Source organism: Barbus barbus (genome assembly GCF_936440315.1).
Source record: "Barbus barbus genome assembly, chromosome: 44".
In the NCBI taxonomy this organism is placed as follows: domain Eukaryota; kingdom Metazoa; phylum Chordata; class Actinopteri; order Cypriniformes; family Cyprinidae; genus Barbus; species Barbus barbus.
In genome coordinates this window covers 2,941,614-2,964,667 of record NC_136722.1, presented here as the reverse complement: position 1 = coordinate 2,964,667, position 23,054 = coordinate 2,941,614, and the positions used below count along the sequence as shown (strand labels likewise).

Genomic DNA, 23,054 nt, shown 5'->3' with positions numbered 1-23,054 from the left:
TTTGTAAAAAAAATAGTGATATTATATTTTTGCCATATCGCCCTCCCCTAGCGTGAGTCAATAATGACAATGATCATTTTCACTGTTGTGTGGGCAACAAAACCATTTGTAAACACATTTGAATCCACTTCTGCTTTAAAGAGGTCCAGATATATTTGTTTCTAATTGGGTAATGTGCGGTTTAGTATGTAGGGCATATTCGTCTTGTCATTTCCTGAGGAGTCTTGTTTTTGACCACGACGATGTTGCCGAGATACACAGGAAGATAAAGTACAGAGCTTTCATTTGATAAACCACCTGCGTTCAACTGCTCGCTCGCTCTCAAAAATTCAGTGAATGGTTTTTCAGGTACAGTAAGTGTCTCATAATTTTGAAGCTGTCTAGAGATGTTTTAAACCCTAAGTCATATGATAGTGTGTATGCATTGATTGACATCAAAGAAAGTAAGGTCATCTTTCAGCCTATTTTGTCTTCGATGTTTCTTCGATGAAACATTCTGAGTGACGACACTGTGTTTTGCAGTGCATGCTCCACGTTTAGCATAAAATGAGGCTTATTAAAGGGTTGAATCTCATTAAAACTTGTCCGGACTGTATTTCAACTTTTCAAACTTTGTTTAAAAATCTATATTTGTTGATTATAGTATTTACATATCAAGGCTTATTGTTCTAATTGTTTTTGATTTCATTAAATTCTTAGTAATAACGGTAAATATATATTTTATTAAATTAGCAAATTAATTCCAGTCAAAAAACAACTCTGCAAAATATTGTGATGCATTTTAGTGATAACAGAATTAGGGGAGAATTTGCGTACCATGATAATAATAATAATAATTAAAAAATATATATATTTTTTATTTTTATATGGTATTCTCTTTTTGATATTGGTGCAAATATATTTGAGTGGCATAAATCTGATGAAAGCATTAAATACATTCAGCGATATCAAGCATAATGCTCTTAGTGTTTGTACTTAAAGTTGCAATGTAACGGAAGTAGCAACAGATCTTTTCTTCTGTGTTGTGATGTACATCGAAGTTAAACAGGTTGTCGAAAGAGAAAACTGTTTACGGTGGTGACATGGTTTTATGCATCAGGTCTGAATGCGAGGTTTAACCAGACTAAATAATTGGAGAAGACCAGTATGTTGCCAAAGAGAACTCTACCCTTACACCAGAAGATTAGGTTTTGATATTTTACTAATAAAATTGAGGTTAAAAATTAAACGTATGCATTGATGAATCGTTCACAATATGATCAATAGCATGCATAACGTATAAAGGGTGACTTTTCATTCCATGCCAAATTCTTTTGCATTTGAGATGTTGATGAGGGAAGCGTTTGTGACACTGGAATGTGAAGCGTAGTGTCAGGAGATAAGCAAGACAAAGAGAAACGGAGAAGATTGAAGATTAGCTCATCATGTTCCTGTCTAGACTAGACCATGTTTACCAAACCTGAAGACCTCCTGGACCCCTCAGTCAGCGGCTTCAGGACAAGCACCAGAGTGCAAACTCTGCTCTGAGCCTCTGGCTTGAGTGAAGTCAGAGCTGTCCAAAGAAAATCAATGCATCGTACTATAAAGTTATCCCAAGTCTCTTTGGCCTTTCTTTAGTTGTCTTTTTCTTTCTTTCTTAACAGAACATCATGGTTTTCAAGCCTCTATTTGATGCAAAAGCTTAAAGGGAAATGAAAAATCTGTAAAATAATAATAATAAAAAAAAATATATATATAATAAATTACCCTCATGTCGTTCCAAACCTGTAAGACCTTCGTTCATCGTCTGGACACAAATGAAGATATTTTTGAAATCTGAGATCTCTCTGACTCAGCATGCATCGTGGTACTCTCCTGAACACGCATCGAAGACTCACACTGAAGAGAAGAAATACAAAAAGCATTCTTGTACCTTCATAACATTATGGTTGAACCGCAGATGTCACATGGAGTAATATAATGATGTCCTTATTTCCTTTCTGGACCTTGAACGTGGAAGTTCCATTGCTGTCTAGGGTCAGAAAGCTCTTGGATTTCATCAAAAATATCTTAATTTGTGTTCCGAAGATGAACGAAGGTCTTATGCTTTGGAACCACATGAGGATGAGTAATTTTTGGATGAACTATCCCTTTAAAGTTACGTTACGTTTAAAGATACGTTTACGCAACAACGATTTTACTAAAAACAGAAACGTTTTTCCTTTGCATTCTTGAAAATTTTGCATACAGATGGCAATGTTATCAAAACGATCCCCGTTCACATGGATCCGACTAAAAACGTTGCATTATGCATGCCAGGCCAGTAGCTGGCGATGTCACTTTGTAAAGAAACGATATGCGCATGATGTCACTTCACAAAGTCACGTTTTTATAATTTACAGAGACGATAGCGGTATTGTGTTCAAATACCTGTTTTCAAAGTTTGCGTTTTCATGTCCCCAAAACACAATTGTCATGAGAAACGGACAAAAAGCATAACGTTTTCAGTTTTTAGTTGGAAATAGTGTCGTGTAAACGACCCCTAAATTTGCTAATGCATGTTAGTTTGTGCCATATAAATAAATAAATGTGTAAGTCTATGTTTTAAAGCGACAGTCTCTGCTTGTAAATACGTTTATGGAACTGCAGGCACACGTCTGTGAGATGCATGTGTTGGAAACTTTTTCCTTCGTCAAAGCAGAGACCAGGAGACTTTGGGATAAGTTACTCTTTATTGAGAACTCGCAGTAGTCGCTGTAGTCATCCAAGTCTGACTCAAACAGTATACATTGTAGTTTATATACATTTCAAGGGGGAGGGATTTACATAGAGGTGGATACACTCGGAACAAAGCATGTAAATGAAGTATACAGGTTTAGGAACCCGCCCCAGACTCTAGAGTGTTACCAGTCCTAATTCAATCAGCATAACTATTCAACTGTATAAATGCTAATCCAATCAGCCTGACCATATCACCCAAATGGTCAGGAAGTGCCTAAAGACAAAAGGTTAATGTCTCAGACACCTGGGCTGCCTGACTTCATCTTAGAATGTCATCATCTTTACCTCAAAATGTAAAACACACTGTTTCAGTTTATATATAGTTATATAAATAGTTATACTATTACATTGGAACCTAGATTTATCATTTTAATAAATTTGTAATCCCACAGTTCCCCCTTTGAGAGTTCTAATAACTCTCACAAAATACAAATTTAGACACTTAAAAGTTCATTCGTGTAACTTGTGATCGTTACAGGCACATAGCACATGCTCTGTGTTGATTTTCTGTAATTGCATGCTGACACAGAAACAAACATGCAATTAAGGTCCGTGAAGTTCTTACGGGTAATAGTCTTCTCTGGTTGGAACTGTCATTTTCTCGTGAGACGCGTGAGTCATTTGTTGAATGAAACACTTGATACTGTGGACGCATAGATAGTACGCCAGTAGGAGAAACAACAGAAGAATTGCTATTTCCTTGATCCACAGCCAGGGTTTACCTAAGTTTCCAAACCATGAAGAATTATCTTCAGTCATCTTGTGTATTTTTTCTGAAAGATCAAAAATGTCTTGTTGGATCTTGTTAGTAGTACGACAATCTTGATCATGTTGATGGATGACTGAAGTTCCCGTATGTGAGTCTCTGCGTTGTGTATTTTTTTGTTTGTTCTGTCTTCCGTGACAGTTGGCTCGGCAGTGGGTCTAGTTATCTTTTAGAGGTTGTGGCTTCATACGCAGATGAGGAGGTCGGTACGTATGGGTCTCGGGACAGCCATCAAGTGGTATCTGCACAGAGTAAGAAAGAAAACAAAAGACGACAGAGCAGTATTTGTTCTAAAAGATTGCAAACACTAGGGTTGTTTCCTTTGTTCGATCTGAGTCTGCTATTGTTGTTCCTTCTTTCCCTATTTCTTAATTCCTGCGACACCTAAGGAACAGTGAGGTAAGGATGGACTAGTGGATGGGGAAGGCCTATGAGGGAGTCTTCACCGCAGGGTTGGCCCCCGAAGCCTGTTGCATTCGGTTCTTCCCTGGGCTCTCACTGGTCTGTGTGTCCTAGTCTGTCCCTGTAGTTGGTGTACGAACTTTACTGTGCGACATCGCCATCCTCTAATGGAACATCAGTCATAACAAACATCATAACCCAGAGAGGATAGGTGAGTGACTGGAGTGTGCTGTAGTATAGCTTTGAAGGCTGTGAGTGTACTTAGCTAGCGTTCTCTCAATGGAAGGACGTGACAGTCACCTTCCTGTTATTTAAATTACAAAGGATCTTTCATCTTTGTTGTACATTACTAGTGAAGTTAAGCACTCACAGCCCTAACAGTTAACACCTGAGCAAGCTGCTCCAACAGTTCGGTGAAGTGGGGAGGGGCTGCTTCAGAGAAGTAAGTAGACTGAGTAGGAGCTGAGTAAAGCTGTTAATTTCTCCTAATGTCTTTTTACTTTTCCTACACTCTTTCATCCAGTGTCCAGTTTTGCCACAGTAATGACAACTGCCCTCCTTCTTAGGACATTTACGTTTCTGGTGGTTCTCTGTATTGACCTTATAGGATGCTGCTGCAATCTTTACTCTGGCTTTAACATCAGAGTCTCTTTCCCAAGTAGCTAACCTGTCTAGGTTACTTCTGAGAGTTCTGTTAGACCAAGTTAGATCTAGAAATGGCAAGGCTCTTCTGTATTCAGCTACAAGGCCATCTGCCCAGATGCGGACTAGGGGTCCTTTGTCATCTAACACACTTTCAGAATCATCAACTATTCCACTGTAAGTTACGGCTGACTGACAAAACCTTTCAGTGTATTCACTTACAGTTTCTTCTTTCCTTTGCACACAGTTAGTGATTCTGGACCAGTCTATTTTGGGTCCCATGATATTCTTTAGAATTTTCAAAACACCTTCTCTCAAATCGCCTTTACTTGCATGTTGTAGTTCAGAAGTAACAGCAGACTCAAAACTGTTGAATTCAGATTCAGTTAGAATTTCTGACATTAGCTGTGTGACTTCTGCCAATGACATGTCGTAGAGACGCATTTTGCTGATCAATGCTCTTCTAAATTCAGAAAAATTTGTGCGTGCTGAGGGTAAACTCTGGGATAGTCTCTCTATATCTTTAGGTCCTAGCACTTTGGCAACAGTTTGTATTTGGACAACAGAAGAGTTGGGAGGAACACTTTCAGTTCCCTCAATTCCCTGAGATCTTCTCCTAGCGCCACATACCTTCACTGAATCTACAGGCACATCAGTTACTGATTGGATGGTTACATCTGTTTCAAAGAAAGCTTTTAAGTCAGGATAATTGTTATCAGGCTGACTAACTTCTTCCACGTCAGTTTTTGCTGAAGCTTTGTTTCGGTTCAATTTCTTAGTCAAAGAGGATACTCTAGCACGGAGCTCTTTGTTCTGTTCCTCTAGCTCTGAGTTACGCTGAGACTGTTGTGTAGCTAGCGCTAAACCAAATTCTCTGTGGCAGCATATAATGCCTTTCACGTCGTTCTTGCGAATACATGCTCCTAGTACCTTTTTACACTCATCTACCGACCAAGTCTTGTCTGGATGAATCTCATATTTCTGCGTTAGTTCTTGTCTAACTTTCTCAGTGACTATTAGGTTCATTTGTACTCCTAACAGTGATTTGAATTCGCTATCTGACCACAAAGGAGTCGCTAGACCACCTTTTTCAGTTGTGGGGATCAGTCTAGCATTCTTTCTAAACATATTGTGAGTTTCTTTGTTACCACACAATCAAAACACTAAAACTTCTCTGTTCAACAGAGGGTATGCTTGTTAACACATCAACTATTGTTAACCTTCCTTGCCAGAGCAACGGATAACGCAAATTACTAGCACTTTACGCTAATCTTCTCTGCCGAAACAGAGGGTCACAAATATTAGCACGTAATGCTAATCTTCCCTGCCTGAACAGAGGATAACCAATTCTTCCCTGCCTGAACAGAGGGTCACAAATATTAGCACGTAATGCTAATCTTCCCTGCCTGAACAGAGGATAACCAATTCTTCCCTGCCTGAACAGAGGGTCACAAATATTAGCACGTAATGCTAATCTTCCCTGCCTGAACAGAGGATGAATCTTCTCTGACTACACAGAGGATAAATCACCTTCCCTGGTAAAGCAGAGGATAAATCTTCCCTAACTTTACAGAGGATAAACCTTCTCTAGCAACGTAGAGGATAAACTAGTCTGTTAAACAACCTTCCCTGATTAGACAGAGGATAACGAATATTAACATGTAATGCTAATCTTCCCTGCCTGAACAGAGGATAAATTTCATCTCTAAAAGAAAACTTTAGAGGATAACTTAGTTAACCAAACCCTACAGCTGTCTGTTAACTCTTCTCTGACGGCGCAGAGGATAATACATTTGTACTGGTCTTAAAGGTTCTTTTGGATAGAGTGGCACTCACCAACCCTTGGTTTTACAGAAAGATTCAGTCTGGAACACAGTCAGATCTTTGAGCTTGAAGTTTCAATCTGGATTCAGAAGATTCAGTCTGGAATGCAGTCAGATCTTTGAGCTTGAAGTTTCAATTTGGATTCAGGTGAGGAGCTCTATCCGGGTCACGGCACCAAAACTGTTGGAAACTTTTTCCTTCGTCAAAGCAGAGACCAGGAGACTTTGGGATAAGTTACTCTTTATTGAGAACTCGCAGTAGTCGCTGTAGTCATCCAAGTCTGACTCAAACAGTATACATTGTAGTTTATATACATTTCAAGGGGGAGGGATTTACATAGAGGTGGATACACTCGGAACAAAGCATGTAAATGAAGTATACAGGTTTAGGAACCCGCCCCAGACTCTAGAGTGTTACCAGTCCTAATTCAATCAGCATAACTATTCAACTGTATAAATGCTAATCCAATCAGCCTGACCATATCACCCAAATGGTCAGGAAGTGCCTAAAGACAAAAGGTTAATGTCTCAGACACCTGGGCTGCCTGACTTCATCTTAGAATGTCATCATCTTTACCTCAAAATGTAAAACACACTGTTTCAGTTTATATATAGTTATATAAATAGTTATACTATTACATTGGAACCTAGATTTATCATTTTAATAAATTTGTAATCCCACACATGTTTGCACTTTAATCTAATCTTCACATACCGATGTACTCCTAAAGCGTTTCTGTGGTGGTTAGCTGGAGGTTGGTCTGTGCTGTTGGTACACAGGAACAGGAACGGGTTCTTGTGTTTAGCCTGGAGGTGTATAATGAGCGTTGTGTGTGTGCTGATAGCATCTCTCTATCGCTGTCTTTGCGGCTGCGGCTTTTAAGGCTTTCTCTTATATGTTTGTTGTTGTGTTTTAAGTGTATGCGTATGTGTTTGCATATGTTGTCACCTTTAGGTGCCCTTCCTGTCCTGCCGTACACAGATTTTCTGTCATATTGCACCTCCCTGGACCCCATGAAGGACTCCTTGAATAGATTTTTTTTAGGTGATCCATTCAGTGATGAATTACTGTAGAAATCCTAAAATATAGCTAACCAGCAAAATATGTTACTTGAGTTTCTGAACCGTAAGCAGATATATTATATGAGGGATATATAATAATTTGTTTAAAATCTGGCCATAATGTTTAATGTTATTTTAATGCAAACAGATTCCAGATTTTCATATAGTTGTATCGCAGCCAAATACTGTCCTGTCCTAACGAACCGTACATCAACGGAGAGCATATTTATTGGGATTTCAAATAATGTATGCATCTCAATTTCAAAAAATTTACTCTTATGACTGGTTTTGTGGTCCAGGGTCACATGACAAATAATCGTAATCACATTTGTGGCGTTGATTGCATTCAGTCTGCTCAACCTTCAGCCATGCTGCACGGTTTACTGTAAGAAAATATGATCAAACTAAATACGTTTATTAATAACTATAACAAAATCTCACACTAGCTAGTACCTATGAAGTGACAGTTTAATTGAGGCTAAATTTGCAACCCGGTTACCTTTTCAGTTTTTAAATTACATAACTTGCCTATTTAATATGAATGATTATGTACTTCAACTATTAAGTTTGTGGGGTTTTTCTGTATTAAATGCTGATATCAGATGCTAATAGCATTTTAGTATGTTGCACATAAATATGGTAATCATTTTGGTATTTTCATGGTACTTTAAAGAATACCACATTAATAGCATGTCCAAACTTGTAACATGTTCTTGTTTTAGGATGAACAGACTGGGTGGTCATGGCTCGTTCTGTGCAAACCTGCTGCTGTCAATGAATATCAATCATTGGAGGCTGATCAAATGTGAAAACAGAATAAAAAGCTGTATTTTGTTTGTTAAAGCAGACTGATATTGGCAGTCAGGGACAGGGTTGCCTGATAGTCGCCATGAGTTCCCTATGTGTTTATGGGGGCAGACTAGTCCTGCTAAAGGAGGGATTGATTGTGATTGGTCCACACTGGTCACGAGGTCAGGCAGCAGATTGTTGTGCAGGCGGAGAGCAGTTCACTCGCAGGAGGGTGTTTCACATGGAATAGTTGCACAGCTGCAGAGGGAAGTGCCGAGTCGCTGGGATAGCCCAAAATGGATATGGCTAACCTCTTCAAACACTTCTTTCGTGAGTTTTGCCACTTTTCTCTCCTCCTTATTCTATCGCCTGTCTAGAAAGCTGACAGCGCTGAAAGTTTTAGCTTGGATTGAGTTTGCATTGAGACATTCTTGGTTGCAAGATTAGGGAAGTTTGAAAGGCTTTTCCCTTCTGAGCTCAGTGGGAGTTTCAGTAACCCCCACCACACACACACACACACACACACACACTATTTTTACTCCCTTTTTTATTAATCTGTCATTAGTACACACTTTACCTTTTTTTTTTATTTGATTGGAAACCAAATATGCGCAAACAGGCAAGTTGGCTTAGAAAGTCTCCTATTTTTCCCCGTCATTCTCTGTGTGTTAGTCGAGCAGCTGGGCGGGCAGTGCTCTGAAAAGCCTGTAATTGCACTACACACACACACACACACACACACACACACACTGCAATCGACACAGTGTAAAGAACTTCCACTCTTCTTTGTGCACTTAAACTCTCCTGTTACACTCAACCGGAATTTTCTCTCCCAGCCCAAGCCTTCTTTAATCAAGTTTGGTTCTGAAGCCCACCGGTCCTTCTCGATGTTTTTCTGTAGTTTGGGTGTTGTGGGGTTTCCTCGTGTCAGCGGGCCGATGTCAGCTCTCGGTGAAACACTGAAAGCATTGTGTCATCCATACCGCTGGAGCTGATTGATGAAGCTCATATCTCTTCTGGGACAGCCGCTGGAGGAATATGTTATTAGTTTCTGCAGTCACTGACAGGACTGATGTGCGTCTTTCTGTAGCTGTGCAGTAAAGACAGTTTAGTGTCTTGCCGGCGTGTATTAAAAGATGCTGAAGGACCGTAGGATGCAATGCGGTCGTGTTTGAAGTGCATCGGAATGAAATTGTGTCTTAAAGGGACTGTGCACCCAAAAACTTATTTTATTTCAAAACCCATATGAGCCATATTAATATTGGTTATCACTATTATAGCTAAAAGTTTGGGGATGGTAAGTTTTTTTTTTTTTTTTTAATGTTTGTTTTTGAAAGAATTCTCTTTTGTTCACAAAGGCTACATTTATTAAATAAACACATTTTTTTTCAAACAATTTAAAATAGCTGTTTTCAATTTGAATATTTTTATGTATTAATGCCACATTTTTAGCTTCATTACTCGAGTCTTCAGTGTCACATTTCCTTTAGAAATCATTCTAATATTAATATAGTAAGATATTTCTTATTATTAATGTTCAAAACAGTCATTTTGCTTCATATTTTTTTGGAAACCATGATACATTTTTACAGGATTCTTTGTGTTAGAATTGATATTATAAATGTCTTTTACTGTCATTTATGATCAATTCCAAGTGTCCTTGCTGGAAAAAACAACAACAGCAACATACAACAATTATCTTAAATCCTATTGAACCCAGAACTTTGAACGTTTTTAATATTATTTTTATAATTTTAATATTATTAATTGCTAATTTTCTCTATTTTACATTTAGATTACCTTCATGGTCATCTAACACACACTTAAAGTGAATTTTTTAATAAAGGCCTTCTGAAGCAAAGCAATGCATTTGCATTTTACAGTAATAATTTAATAACATTATTAAATGTAATTTTCAGCATATTTCACATTTTTGATGCCTAAATTCATTTGTAGTATTTGTTTTATTTCCAGTTCATTTAAACTAAATAGTATAGCATTTTATAATCAAGAACTCATCGATATGACAATAAATATTGTTTTGGCTGGATTATTGGTGCCTAGTTCACGCTCATACGCTCTTAATTCTCATTCGTCCATGCATGTAGCCACATGACATGCGACCATCAACAGTGTTTGGCATTTGATGACATTAAACCTAAATGTGCCGTATTTAAATATGTCAACACAAATGTTTCTTTAAAGGAATATCTCATTTTGGGTTCTACAGAAGAAAATATGCGTTTGAACGACAGTTGGCGACAAAATGAGTTTTCATGTTTGTGTGAACTATTCCTTTTCTTTAAGCTCATCATTGAAACCCATCCTGAGAGGTGGTCTTAGCTTTTGGCATGCTTTTTCAACTCCATCTCACCCTTTCTCTCTTTTCCTGTCGCACAGCCTCCGCTCGTAGCGGAAGTGCTCTAATTTGAGACCGATTTCTCCTCAGTTCTTTGGAGCCTGTGAGGGAGGAAGTGAGGAAACTGGATTGTTGATTCACTGCAGCGTCAGCCCATCCGTCTGTTTTTCTCCACTTCCCACTCCACCACTTATAAAGCTGATGGAAAACACCAGCAGATAATGCGCAGCTTTAATTCAGATGCTAGCGTCCTCTCACACAAGACGTGTACAGGAAGTGCTGATGGCTCTCTGGAGTGTTCCTGACTAAAACACACAGCAGGCTGGTGGTGCTGCATACGTGGATGGGCTGTGACCCCCGTTTGACTCCCTGAGGAGCTCTCTAGCCAAACAAGCACAGATGTGCAACAGAGGCTATTTATACCAGCGTGTCATTAGAGTACCTGCACCAGAAATGAGTGTCAGTGCTTATAACGGCCAATCTCACTGAATGTTTCACCTCAAAATCAGAAGAAATACATACATTATATTTTGTAGAATTTGTGTATACTTATTAATCAAATAAATCATAGAAACTGTATATATGAGTACATTTTATATGATGTTAAACATTTAGCAAATCTCAATTATGTATATAAATAAGACATTTGACTAAGAAACAATAAATGTCATCAAACTTGAACTAAAATAGCCATTATTATCTTTTATTTTTGTTTATTGTTGGGATGAAATATGACCCTGGTGTTTCTTAGAATTTCCCCCTATTATTGCTGAATCTGTTTTTGTATTATCTAGGTTTTTAAGCTGATGTTGAGCATTTGCGGGTTTCATTTAGGGAAGTTAAAATGATTTTCGAGGTCTGTTCATTGCAGATTGTTTTTGATCGAGCGAGCATGTGATGTGCACACGGTCTTGAGCAGTTGAAGAGGGCTCTGTGGTTTACAGTCACTGTCATTGGAGGCCTTTTGATGTCTCGTCTTTTTTGAGTTAAAAGAATGTCTTAGTTTTTCCGCTCGGCTTTGAGCCCAGCTTTTTACATTCGAAGTCCAAGTGATTTTTCTTTCCTGTTTTCACAGTTTTGCTTGCATCTCCTTCATTCAAACACTTGGGCACATTGTGCAAAATCTAAAAAAATGAATACGACACAATCTCTTCTTGGGTTTTCTCATTCTTGTATGATTTTTGTAGGCAGCTGTCATGTGGACGTGTACCATACCATGACAAAAATTCTTTATTTAGTACATTTAAGCAACTTGTAAACACAATATGGTCATCATTAAGTACCATTATGTATATATACATAATGTAACCATCTGAAATGATACATTTTCCATGATACTACCACAATACCTTTTTTTTAAACTAGACTTAGGTTATGTTTATCTGCCACACTTTCATGTCATTTATTTACCTAGCATAAAATCCACCTATTCATAACCGTAGGTTGTTTTTTAAATGGAGTTCAGCCTTATATTGGAGAACAATAGGATGAACTCACCATAGGAAACAACTAATCTAAGTCAGCTCATGTTGCACTCAGAGGAAAGACTTGGAAGGGAAGCGGATGTAGTGTTGGGCCGCCGGGCGGGTGGAATAGAAGCTTTAGATGAAACTAAGGATTTTAAAAATTGTGATGGTTGCCAGTTAGTTGCAAATGACAGTTTTTGGTCAAACTTGATTTATAATTGTAATAAAACAGATATGTTGAGCTATGACCATACAAAGCGTGCAGCTTCCTTCCTGAGCAACCTCCATAGGAATCCAGGAAAATCTGTATTCAGGAAACACACCATGGCTCAATACAATGTGTTTTGTTCTTTCAGCAGCACATCCATGGACTCATAGAGACTAGAATATCAGACTTGGGGTGGACCAAACCTCTTTGCATTATGGACAAGCATCATTAACATAATCTTCAACACATGCACAGATCTGTTTTTAAAAAGAACAATTCCAAGTGTTAAAAAAAGGCATATACTTATGTGGGATACACCCGCCATGTGTGATCCAACCTGTTTGCGAAATTGTGTGTTTGTGCTGATGTGGTTGGTTACTGTCTAGAAGTGTTAGTTAAGAGAATTGAAAACAAACTTGCGTAAAGTGCCCATGTCAGCTCCCTAGAGACCATGTAGACTGACTAATGCGATGACTGAGTGGATGTGGATTACTTCTCCTGTCTCGAGAAACAACATCAGTCGTATCATGCTCAAGAAACCCACCACTGGTCTGAACATTCACACACCCGAGATCAGTTGCCTTTTTTAACAAGTGACAACTTGAAGTTTGCCGTCGTAATCCTTGTATATTTGAACATGCATTTATTCACTTCTTCATTCAAATTTTCCTTATTTATTTCATGAATTAGATCACTTGAAAGTGAACATTTTGTCATTTACTCACCCTTATGTCTTTCCAAACTGTATGACTTTCTTTTGGAGAAATTAAGAATTGTTCTAGTCACTCTTTTCGATTAGTTAAGCTTTCAAATCACAAAAACACTTCAAAAAATACAATAAAACTAAACTTTTTCACTATATTCCAGGTCTAGGTTTGTGATGGCACTCATTAAATGATGTTCTTTTTGATGTTACTGAAAAAGTAGCTAACTACTTTTTTATTTGGATCTTTTTAATGAATCAGTTGATCCGTTTATAAAACCTTTCTGAATGATTCTGTCATAAATCATACTGATCTGGTTCTCATCAACTAGCTGACCTAATGATATGGTCATAGGAAGGGAATGACATGAGAGTGAATAAACTGTAACAGAATTTTCATTTTTGGGTGAACTGTCCCTTTAAGAAAAGCCTTTTGAATTTGTAGACGAGTTGAACTCATGCTGTCAGAAGAGTCACACACCCACGGTTACATGCACCAACACGTTCACGCATGGGGCACTAAATGCTCCAGTTAGTATCGCTCGTACACTTCACATTCACTTCCTGCTCACATTTACCATGCAAATGTCAGTCCCCTTAATCAGACATAGCTTGGAGGCCAGAGGCAAATACATCTTGGTTTGGGATTTCATACATTTGTAATGCAAATCAGGCAGTAGAGGTGTCCACCAGCACAGAGTGAATTCTTCTGGCCTCGAGCTGTGATGAGCATCTCGCTGAAAGCAGAACGAGCCGTTGGAAAAGCTTTGTTCTCACTCTGTTAACCTTTAACCCCTGAGTAAGCATAAAGTAAATTGGGTGATTTCCTTTTAGATTAGATAAGAGTGGTTCCAAGGTTTCACCTGCTTTTTGGGTGTCAAGTTTTGTTAAATCACATCGGGTAAGTATTATTCTTGAACAGTGCCTACAGGTAGCCTATATTCATTTGAAATATAAAGGCTGAGTTTGCCTACTTCCATGTTGAAAACAGGGTAAACCACCCTAAAGTAATTTGGTGTGGTTTGGTTTCCCCTGGTGAGAATGGTCTAGTCTGATGGTTTTAGTGGGGGTTGGCTTACTTTGAGCAAACCATCTTAGACCAGCAAACAAACAACCTTGGGCTAGTTTAAGCTGTTTTTTTAAGAAGAGATACTATTGTAATACCATGGTATTTTTTGAAGTGCCATGCATTTTGTATTCTATAAATTACCACGGTACTACCATCCGGTACCATAATTTTGTTGCTGCGGTAAAGTATGTAAAGAGAAAGAGTGTTTGTCTGTCCTTGGGCCTTTGAATTGGGCCGGTGCAAACTTCACTGCCAAGTGGACATTCCTGCACAGTAACACTATTCACAAACCTTTGCCAAACCCGCCAACATGGTCAAAAGGCCTCGGGGTCAGATACTCTTCATTAATCCTCCAGATCAGCCCACTTGGCTTGACCTAATGTGGTCAGACAAGCCGGAATCCCCGACAGTATCCATGAACCTAACCCAACACTCCCTCGCTCATTCCTTCCTCGTGGAGGAGGACGATGGGTGTGGTAATCATTCCAGTGTCTCTTTGCAGTTAATTGTACTTTTCTCTGAATAACAGAACTAGACCACACAGCTGTGCGAGACAGGTGGCAAATGATAAAGAACCTTTGTTAAAAATAAACTTGCACCCTTGTATCATGGCGGCTATATTTTTTTGTATTGTCAGCAAGCATTTCTTTTTGTTTGCAGAATTGTTCTGTTGCTCCTACATGCTTGTTCTCATGGGAATAATTGAATCATTTCCATGATCAAGGAGGAAGGCTAAAATACACAGCTTGTCATATGATCTATGAGTGGTAAGAAGTGGTGAGAACATGATTTGTTGGTTGTAATTGAGTGGTTTTGAAACTGGACTAGCGCCCGTGTTTACTAAGAGAGGACACATTGCTCAAGCAGGCGGGAGCTGATAGCTACTGTGAACCCCTGTCAGTATGAAAACACAAGCCTGACTGCACTGTAACATGTGTTTGGACAAGTTCTCCTTTCACTCGTGCCCTGCCTGTTGGTGCTTGTATCAAAATACAATGCTCTTTGGTTTCACAGATAATTTCAACAAGAATGGAATGAGTGCAGGGCGCGGGGGTGATGAAATTACCCCCTGAAGAGATTCTCAACACATTTTTCATTTCCGATCAAGGCTTTGATTGACAGATGCCTTTAGTTAAATGTTATTTTCTAATGGACAGTAGTGCAGTCATAAAGGTATTGCATAAGCTTTTTCTCAGTATAAAGAACTGATACAAAACCATTTGAAGGTGTCAGGTGTATGCTTCTGAGTGAGTGAGTGAGGTGACACACACTGGAGTAGCGGGCAGCCATTTTTGTTGCGGCGCCAAGGGTTTATTTGGGGGTTCGGTACCTCAATCAGTGCTGTTCATTCACAGAAGAACAGCATTTATCTGAAATAGAACTCTTTTGTAACATTATAAATGTCTTTATCATCACTTTTGATCAATTTAAACCATCCTCGCTAAATAAAACTATTAATTTCTATAATTTATTTTCCAAAATAATACAATAAAATAATAATACTGACGCCACACTTTTGAATGGTATGGTGTATGTTACAAAAGCTTTTTATTTCAGATAAATGCTGATCTTTGGATCTTTCTATTCATCAAAGAATCCTGATAAACATTACTCAACTGTTTTAAATAATAATAATACAAGTACAAGTAGTTGAGTACAAAGAAGGGACACTGATTGTGTATTTGGGAAAAGCTGAATGGTTCTTCTTTCTTTATGTATGCAGGAATCGGCAAGGTGAAACGGAAGACAGGCATGCGTGAAACGGCCTCCAACGCGGACTCTGACTTCTACCAGGACAATGGCGAACGACTGTATGACCTAAACCTTCCTGCACTAGTCAAATTCAGCTACACGGCCGAGCGGGAAGATGAATTGTCGTTGGTTAAAGGCACAAGGGTCATCGTCATGGAGAAGTGCAGTGATGGCTGGTGGAGGGGGAGCTACAGCGGCCATTCAGGATGGTTTCCATCCAACTACGTGACGGAGGATGCAGACGGATCAGCGAGCAACGACTCCGCCGGCTTGTCTGAGAAATTGGCTGCTGTTGTTCATAGTGCAAACGGCAACCAGGTGCTGAACACAGTACAGGCACTCTACCCGTTCAGCTCGGGCAACGATGAAGAGCTGAACTTTGAGAAGGGGGAAGTTATGGATGTTGTGGAGAAGCCAGAAAATGACCCCGAGTGGTGGAAGTGTCGCAAAGCTGATGGGCAGATGGGACTTGTGCCGAAGAACTACGTGACTGTTCTGCAGGAGTCGCACAACTCAGCCAGCATGGCCGGGCCGCCCACACCTGACTGTGACTACATTGAGCCTTCGTCCAGTGGACGCTTCGCTGGCAAGCAGTGGTACTATGGGAAGGTGACGCGTCATCAGGCAGAGGTGGCACTCAACCAGAGGGGCACAGAGGGAGACTTTCTTATCCGGGACAGTGAGTCCTCAGTAAGTAGACCGAAACATTCCTTCTTTTATTCTGATAAATATACTAAGATTCCTGCTTTCAGCAGTTGGTCTAAATGATTTTTTTTCCTTTTCTCCCTATGTTTTCTTTTTATAGCCCAATGACTTTTCAATATCGCTGAAAGCTCAGTCCAAAAACAAGCATTTCAAAGTCCAACTGAAGGACAACCTGTACTGCATTGGACAACGCAAGTTTAACTCAATGGAGGAGTTGGTGGAACACTACAAAAAGGCGCCCATCTTCACCAGCGAACAGGGCGACAAACTCTACCTGGTCAAGGCTATGGCTGCCTCCTGATCCAAGTAGAAAGAACATCCAGTTAACAGTGTCTACACTTCCAGACAGACTGGGAATATCAAGCATTCCAAGAATGGGAGGTACAGGGAGAGACGGACAATGGACTCCCATTCATTCGCTCGGAAACTTGCTCGAATTTCATTGAGGGATACACCCAATGTATCAAAATACAGTATGTTTAGACCATAGGTGATGCGGTGTATTTTGATGTCAACATGTATTAGAATTACAACCTATGTCTTCTTTTGTTAATATATATTCTTTTCATTGATTTCGAAAATGTATTTTTCATTTGTTCTTTTACTTCCCTGCCAATTTTTTAACTGTCCTTTCAAGTTTCTGCTGTTTAAGTCCTGACTGCAGAAGACCGTTGCTCAACATGTTTCAAAGGTCTCACATACTGTCTGTTACTGCCTGCATTGCCTGAACCACACAGAACGGTTGAAATTGACGTAATCTGCTATATTTATTAGGAATCAATATTTCTGCAAAATGCTCCAACAATAAAAGTGAGTGACCAAAACCAATATTCAGAATTAGGCACAATCTTTTTGGGATTAATGTTGAACTATAGTCTTGCAACTGCATGTTTCCAACATTAAAACAAGCTTGAGGTCTTGTTGAGGATGACATCTGTATTTATCAGGGGTAAAGTTTCAGACGTTCTGCCTCCCTGACAAACAAGGTGCTGATTATTTTGGTTGGTCAGCTAGTCCTAAATTTATCCACATCTTGGATCTGTCAGTACACGCCATGCCATATATATGTCTCTGCTTTGTCAAAGGGTTTAGCTGTGATTAACGTCTTCTACTAGACATTTATTTGAATGAATATGGGAGTTTGTGCAAGATTTTCAGATCTTCATTGGAGCCTAAATTGCAATGCCATGACCGAAGATTAAAGAAGATAAAACCACATTGGTATACACAATAGGTCTTTGATTGTGTTTTACTAATAAAAGCTGTCTTTCATGATCAAGGCTGCAATCGCATTACAACTGATGCAATGGGTATGGTTTTAGTTATCGGTGGTGGTGGTGGATTGGTTTAATGCTTCATCAGGTGTTTGCCTTTTCTTTGCACTCGTTTGGTTGTTCACTTTCTCAAATGAGCATACGTATTGTAGTGTAGAGGATGAATGAAAGCGTGTCAGCATGAAGGCAGCATTGTGTGCTCAGGTTTCAAGGAAGGATCCACTTCGCTTGGCGATAAAGATCCACAGCGCTGCTTCCTTTTAGTTTTCAACAGTTTATACTATGATAAATGGTAAGAGATGTTCCATTGAGGATCAGATGTTTGTATGTAAAACTTCATAGATAAGTATGTTTGGAGGACCAGGGAATGGGAAAGACACTTCCCTGGACACGTATCTGATTCAAGTTGGAAAAACATAGAAGTTTCTTTTCTGAAGACTTATCTGGGCTCTTCTCCAGGGGACCATCACTACGACCGTAATTACTTCTCCAGCTGTTCGGAGCTGGACTGGGGCGAGAGTTGAGGAATGGGGATTTTTTTGTGGAGTGTGTGGAGAAAAAAAAGTGCTGAGACATGCAGAGTTTGCTCGAGTTATTTAATCTTGAATTAAGTGGAAATGTCCGATTTCTATCAATGTGACCAGTTCAGAGTGTGTCAAGTGGTTCTCAACAGGTTTTGCTTCAGGACCAAGTGGTGACTGAACATTACCAAACCGTATAAATTTTCTACTGCCTTGAGTAGTTTGGTAATGGTTTTTGAGGCTAAGGGGATACCAAGCAACAAGTACTTGTTGGATAACGTCTACCAAGACCCTATCAAAACAACCCTGCAACCAAATTTTGGGTTTTGATCAACCAGTTGAGATCCACTTGTTTTAATGAGGGATATCTGAGACGTGTAGTCTTATCAGATAGTTTGTGCTTTAAAATGTGCCTTCATCTCAGATGTTAGAACCAAAATGCTATTATAAGATGCACACGTTGTCATTTGAGTATCACTTTGCATGTGCGTAATACACCCCTAATAAGTGACAGATGTGCACGGACCATGTTCTGATCATATCTCTATTGTGGAACTTACCATGATTTGTCTCCTGACTTAAGTGACCTTACCATACAGACCAGGGGTGTCCAATCCTGCTCCTGGAAGGCCAACGTCCTGCAGAATTTAGCTCTAACCAGCTTCAAGACACTTGCCTGGACGTTTCTAGTGAGTCTGAAGCCCTGGAAGTGTGTTTAATTAAGACCGGAAGCCTGGAACTAAACCCTGCAGAACAGTGGCCCTCCAGGAACAGGTTTGGAAATCCCTGATATAAGGGCCTTTCACACCGCAGGAACCTTTTCATAGTACCCGAACTAATTGTGGAACTACCCACTTTTTGGCGTATTCGGACCGCGGGAACTAGGAATGGTTTTAGTTCCAGGAACTCCGTTTGGAGGAACTAAATTAGCTCCTACTTCAGAGTAGGGTTTAAAACAGTTCTAGGAACTATCCGTGACGTAAGTGTACGCTGATTGGCTAAACGCGTACGAAAACGCCCTCACCGCCATGATTTAAAACGCTGTGTAAAAATATACTGTGTAAACATTGTATATAAACGGCATTTACCTGAAGACTTCGTCTACGGCGTTTTGTGCTTCTATCAGCCTCAATGAAATGTAAGACTGCAAATTGTCGTTGGAGTTTCTTAGTCCTCCTTTCCATTCTTTCAATCGCTTGACATATACGACGAAATTCCATGTCCATTATTGTGAAACCCGCGAAACAACTAAAACACAGCTCCCATCACAGCATCCTCCATCCTCCTGTTGTTCTTCTTTGTTTACGTTGTTGAACGCCGCATACAAATGACGTTGCTATCTACTGGCTAACGTCACTTCTTAGTACCCACTGTCTGTGCGAATGCAACCCTTTAAATGGTACTGGGAAATAGTTCGCGCAAAAAAAGGTACTGTACTTATAGTTTTGGAACTAAAGCAGTGCGAAAGACCCTATAGAACTTAGTTGGAGTAAAAGCCATATTTAAGTTCAGTGGGTTATACCAGGGGTGTTCAGTCCTGTTCCTGAAGGGTCCACTTTCATACAGGGTTTAGCTCCAACACACTTGTGTGGATGTTCCTAGTAATCCTGAAGACCTTGATTAGCTGGTTCAGGTGTGTTGGAAGTAAATTCTGCAAGAAGTTTGCCATCTATGGCCCTGTCCACACGAACACGGGTATTATAAACTGCGGTTTGGCCATTCGTCCACACGCAAACGCAGCACCAGGTCACGAACCTGCCAGGATGATGATTTTCAAAAAAAGAGGAAAAAATCCAGAGATTTTAGCTTGTGACGTTGGAGCATGCACTGTTATCTCTGCCTGCTGGAGACTTTTTCAGGCTTCTGATTGGCCAACATGGCTTTACGGTTGAGATTATATCGCCACCTGTTGGTTTGGCATGGTCTTGTCAGTGCTTCATAGCATGCTTTTGCTTTTTCATGTGGACGGAGATTTTTTTATAAACAGAAGGAAAAACTCAATTTATAAAAATATCCGTGTATGTGTGGACATGGCCTAAGACAGTGGTTCTCAATCTGGTCCTGGAGAACTCCCAACACTGCACGTTTTTGATGTCTCTCTTATCTGACACACACGGTTGAGGTATTGGTGTCTTTACCACTGAGCTGAATCAGGTGTGTTTGATTAGGGACACATCTGAAATGTGTTGGGGGTTCTCCAAGACCAGGATTGGACACCCTTCAGTTGGCAACAAAACTAAATCTTCGCTTCACATCTTTAATTTGTGCCAAATATTGCATCTACTCTTGACTAAGGTAAGTAGGCCCAGAAAACATGGTTACCTATTAGTATTTGTGCTGGATATAAGAGTATACCTGTGCTGTTGACGGCTAGATATACCTGTCAGCTTATGAGGTACCTAGAAATTGAAAAAGGTACTGTTGTTATCAATCATGTTGACTTGATATTTCTCCATCTACCTTTGGATTTTTATTCAAGCTATCTGAGAAAAGAAATAGAGAAAGCATTGCCTTTATAAACTTAATTTTGTTACAAAAGAATGAATTCTGAATTCAGGCCCTTGGATCCTCTACTGAAAAGCATGCACAGTTGATGTTGTGCGCTGAATTGACCAGTTTTATTGAGTAACCTCATTTTGTCTGAACTATGAGTGAACCGTTTCTGTAAAAGGGCCTGGAGGTGCTGTGAAAATCAAATGTAGTTGTATGCTCACTGTCTCCATTAAGAGCTTAGACTGTACAAAGGAAGAAATAAACTGCATCAATCAATTTTGACATCTCTTTAATGTCAGAGCATAAATGTGGTGTCACAATTTCAGAGGTTAAAACTATATATAAAGGCTTAATGAGTAAATGTCATTTGAAATAAGTTATCCAGCATGATTTTCTGTTCCACTGCTATGGAAATGATATTTCTGGCATTTAATGAAGACCTGCTGAATCATAATGACTTTACACATGCTGTGCATGAGACAATTAAGACAAAAAACAGGCAATATTCATACTGAAACAATGTGAGCTATGGGAAGAGAAAGGACTTGATAGAGAACAGCAGGAGCACTGTGTGACCATTACCAGCGAGATTACTTGCGTCTGCATAGTTCCCTAAATACATAAATGTACTCCCCATGCTTTCGCAACCAAAGCCAGTGAAAAATCCCTATTATTGCGTTGCAACATGCAGTAAGTTATATTGAATAAGGCAAACTGTAATGAAAGTTTCTCAACTAGTTTTGTAGAATGTCCAGAAACTCACTGGTTTTCACATTCACAGGAAATCAAGCAAGAAAGCCATGCAAACACTTGGTCCTTATTAGGCAATTGCATCATGTGTTGAGAGAGCAAAGCCATAACTCAATACACTATTTGATAATACTGTTAGTGTTTTTCTTTTGAAAGAGGTTGATGGCTACAGATGCCAACTCAATTGCTCCCTCCGGTGGCCAACATGTGATGTCATTCCTGGACTCATGCAATCCATCCTATAGTTTGTAAATCAGCATTAGTGAATCCCAAATCCTAGTGATTCCAAATGCCATACTATATATGTGGTGTTTAGGCTAATAATGCCCTATTAACCCTTGCACTATAGAAAGAGTAGTGGTTTGTGACAATGCTGTAATGAATTTTCAATAATTTTATAAAAGCAAGCAATACAAGGCTGAAACTGCCACAGCAGATAATTGTATAATCCTTAAATTTCTCAATAAAAATAGTAATACATTTATGTAGAGGCTTTAATGCTTCCAAGCATTTAAATGGGTTCTGGTTCAGAATTTTATAATGTGGTCGTTTCTACCATTCTGGCTGTTCGAAATTGTATACTATATCTTACACTGTATACTTGTACTTTTTCAGAGTAAGTAAAGCAGTACGGCTTTATTCTACACATTTTAACAGTAATTCTGGTTTCCAATTATTACCTTCATGTGTTTTTCTTATATATAATGTATGTGGAAAATTCAAGACCAATCAAATAAGTGAAGCAAGAGATGTGAAAAATCACAACAAGCGAGTATTACTTCGTTCACCCACCACTCTGGATGGAAGGTCAAGTCGAGTGCATTGAATTGTGGGATACACAAGTCTAAGCTCTCATTCATAAAATCTGCATTCTGTGCAAACTATACTGCCATTCAAAGGTTTGGGGTCAGTAATAGTGTTTTCACCAAGAACACATTAAATTAACCAACGGTGACAGCATTTATAGTGTTACAAAAGTATTATCATTTTTACTTTCTATTCATCAACGGGTCATGAAAAAGTTTCACAGCTTCCACAAACATATTAAGCAGCTGTTTCAACATTAAGAAATGTCTTGAGCAGCAAAATCTGAAATTTATTTATTCAGCATTGCATCCCGGTAAAAAATGCATTAAATATTCACATAGAAAATATCTTAAATTGTAATAATACTTCACATTATTACTGTACTTTTGATCAAATAAATGCAGCCTATGCCTTTCAAAATCAAAAACAAATAATCACACTGACCCCAAACTTTTGAATGCTAGTACATACTGCAGCAACAGTAAGAATAGTGTGCTATTTTAAACACAGCCAGTCTTATTACATACAATCAAGCAAATTGCATCTTTTTATTGCATAGAAGTATGCAAATTGGGATGCATATATTGTTAATTTCAACATTCAGAATAATTCAGCACACAATTTGTTAAAGTGGATGGCAAGTGATCCCATAATACCTCAAAATTGAATCATTCAGATTCTTAGAAGAATCGCTCAAAGGAAA

General features: G+C 39.1%; 1 protein-coding gene across 6 annotated transcripts in view; it reads left to right on the top strand.

Moving 5' to 3' along the window:
- The window catches only part of LOC306863290 (SH2/SH3 adapter protein Nck1-like), a 45,354-nt gene extending 24,285 nt beyond the window's left edge, over window positions 1-21,069 (top strand). For 2 of the 6 annotated variants that reach the window (XM_079406541.1, XM_079406540.1), the window contains exons 4-5: window positions 15,773-16,491; window positions 16,607-19,536. In XM_079406541.1, the coding sequence (XP_079262667.1) occupies window positions 15,773-16,491; window positions 16,607-16,807 (920 nt within the window). In that variant the 3' untranslated portion in view covers window positions 16,808-19,536. Of the gene's footprint in view, window positions 1-278; window positions 349-8,421; window positions 8,575-15,772; window positions 16,492-16,606 lie in introns of those variants that run through there. The other 4 variants (XR_013783667.1, XM_079406543.1, XM_079406542.1 and 1 more) reach the window with 4 other exon arrangements.
- The last annotated feature ends 1,985 nt before the right edge of the window (window positions 21,070-23,054 follow it).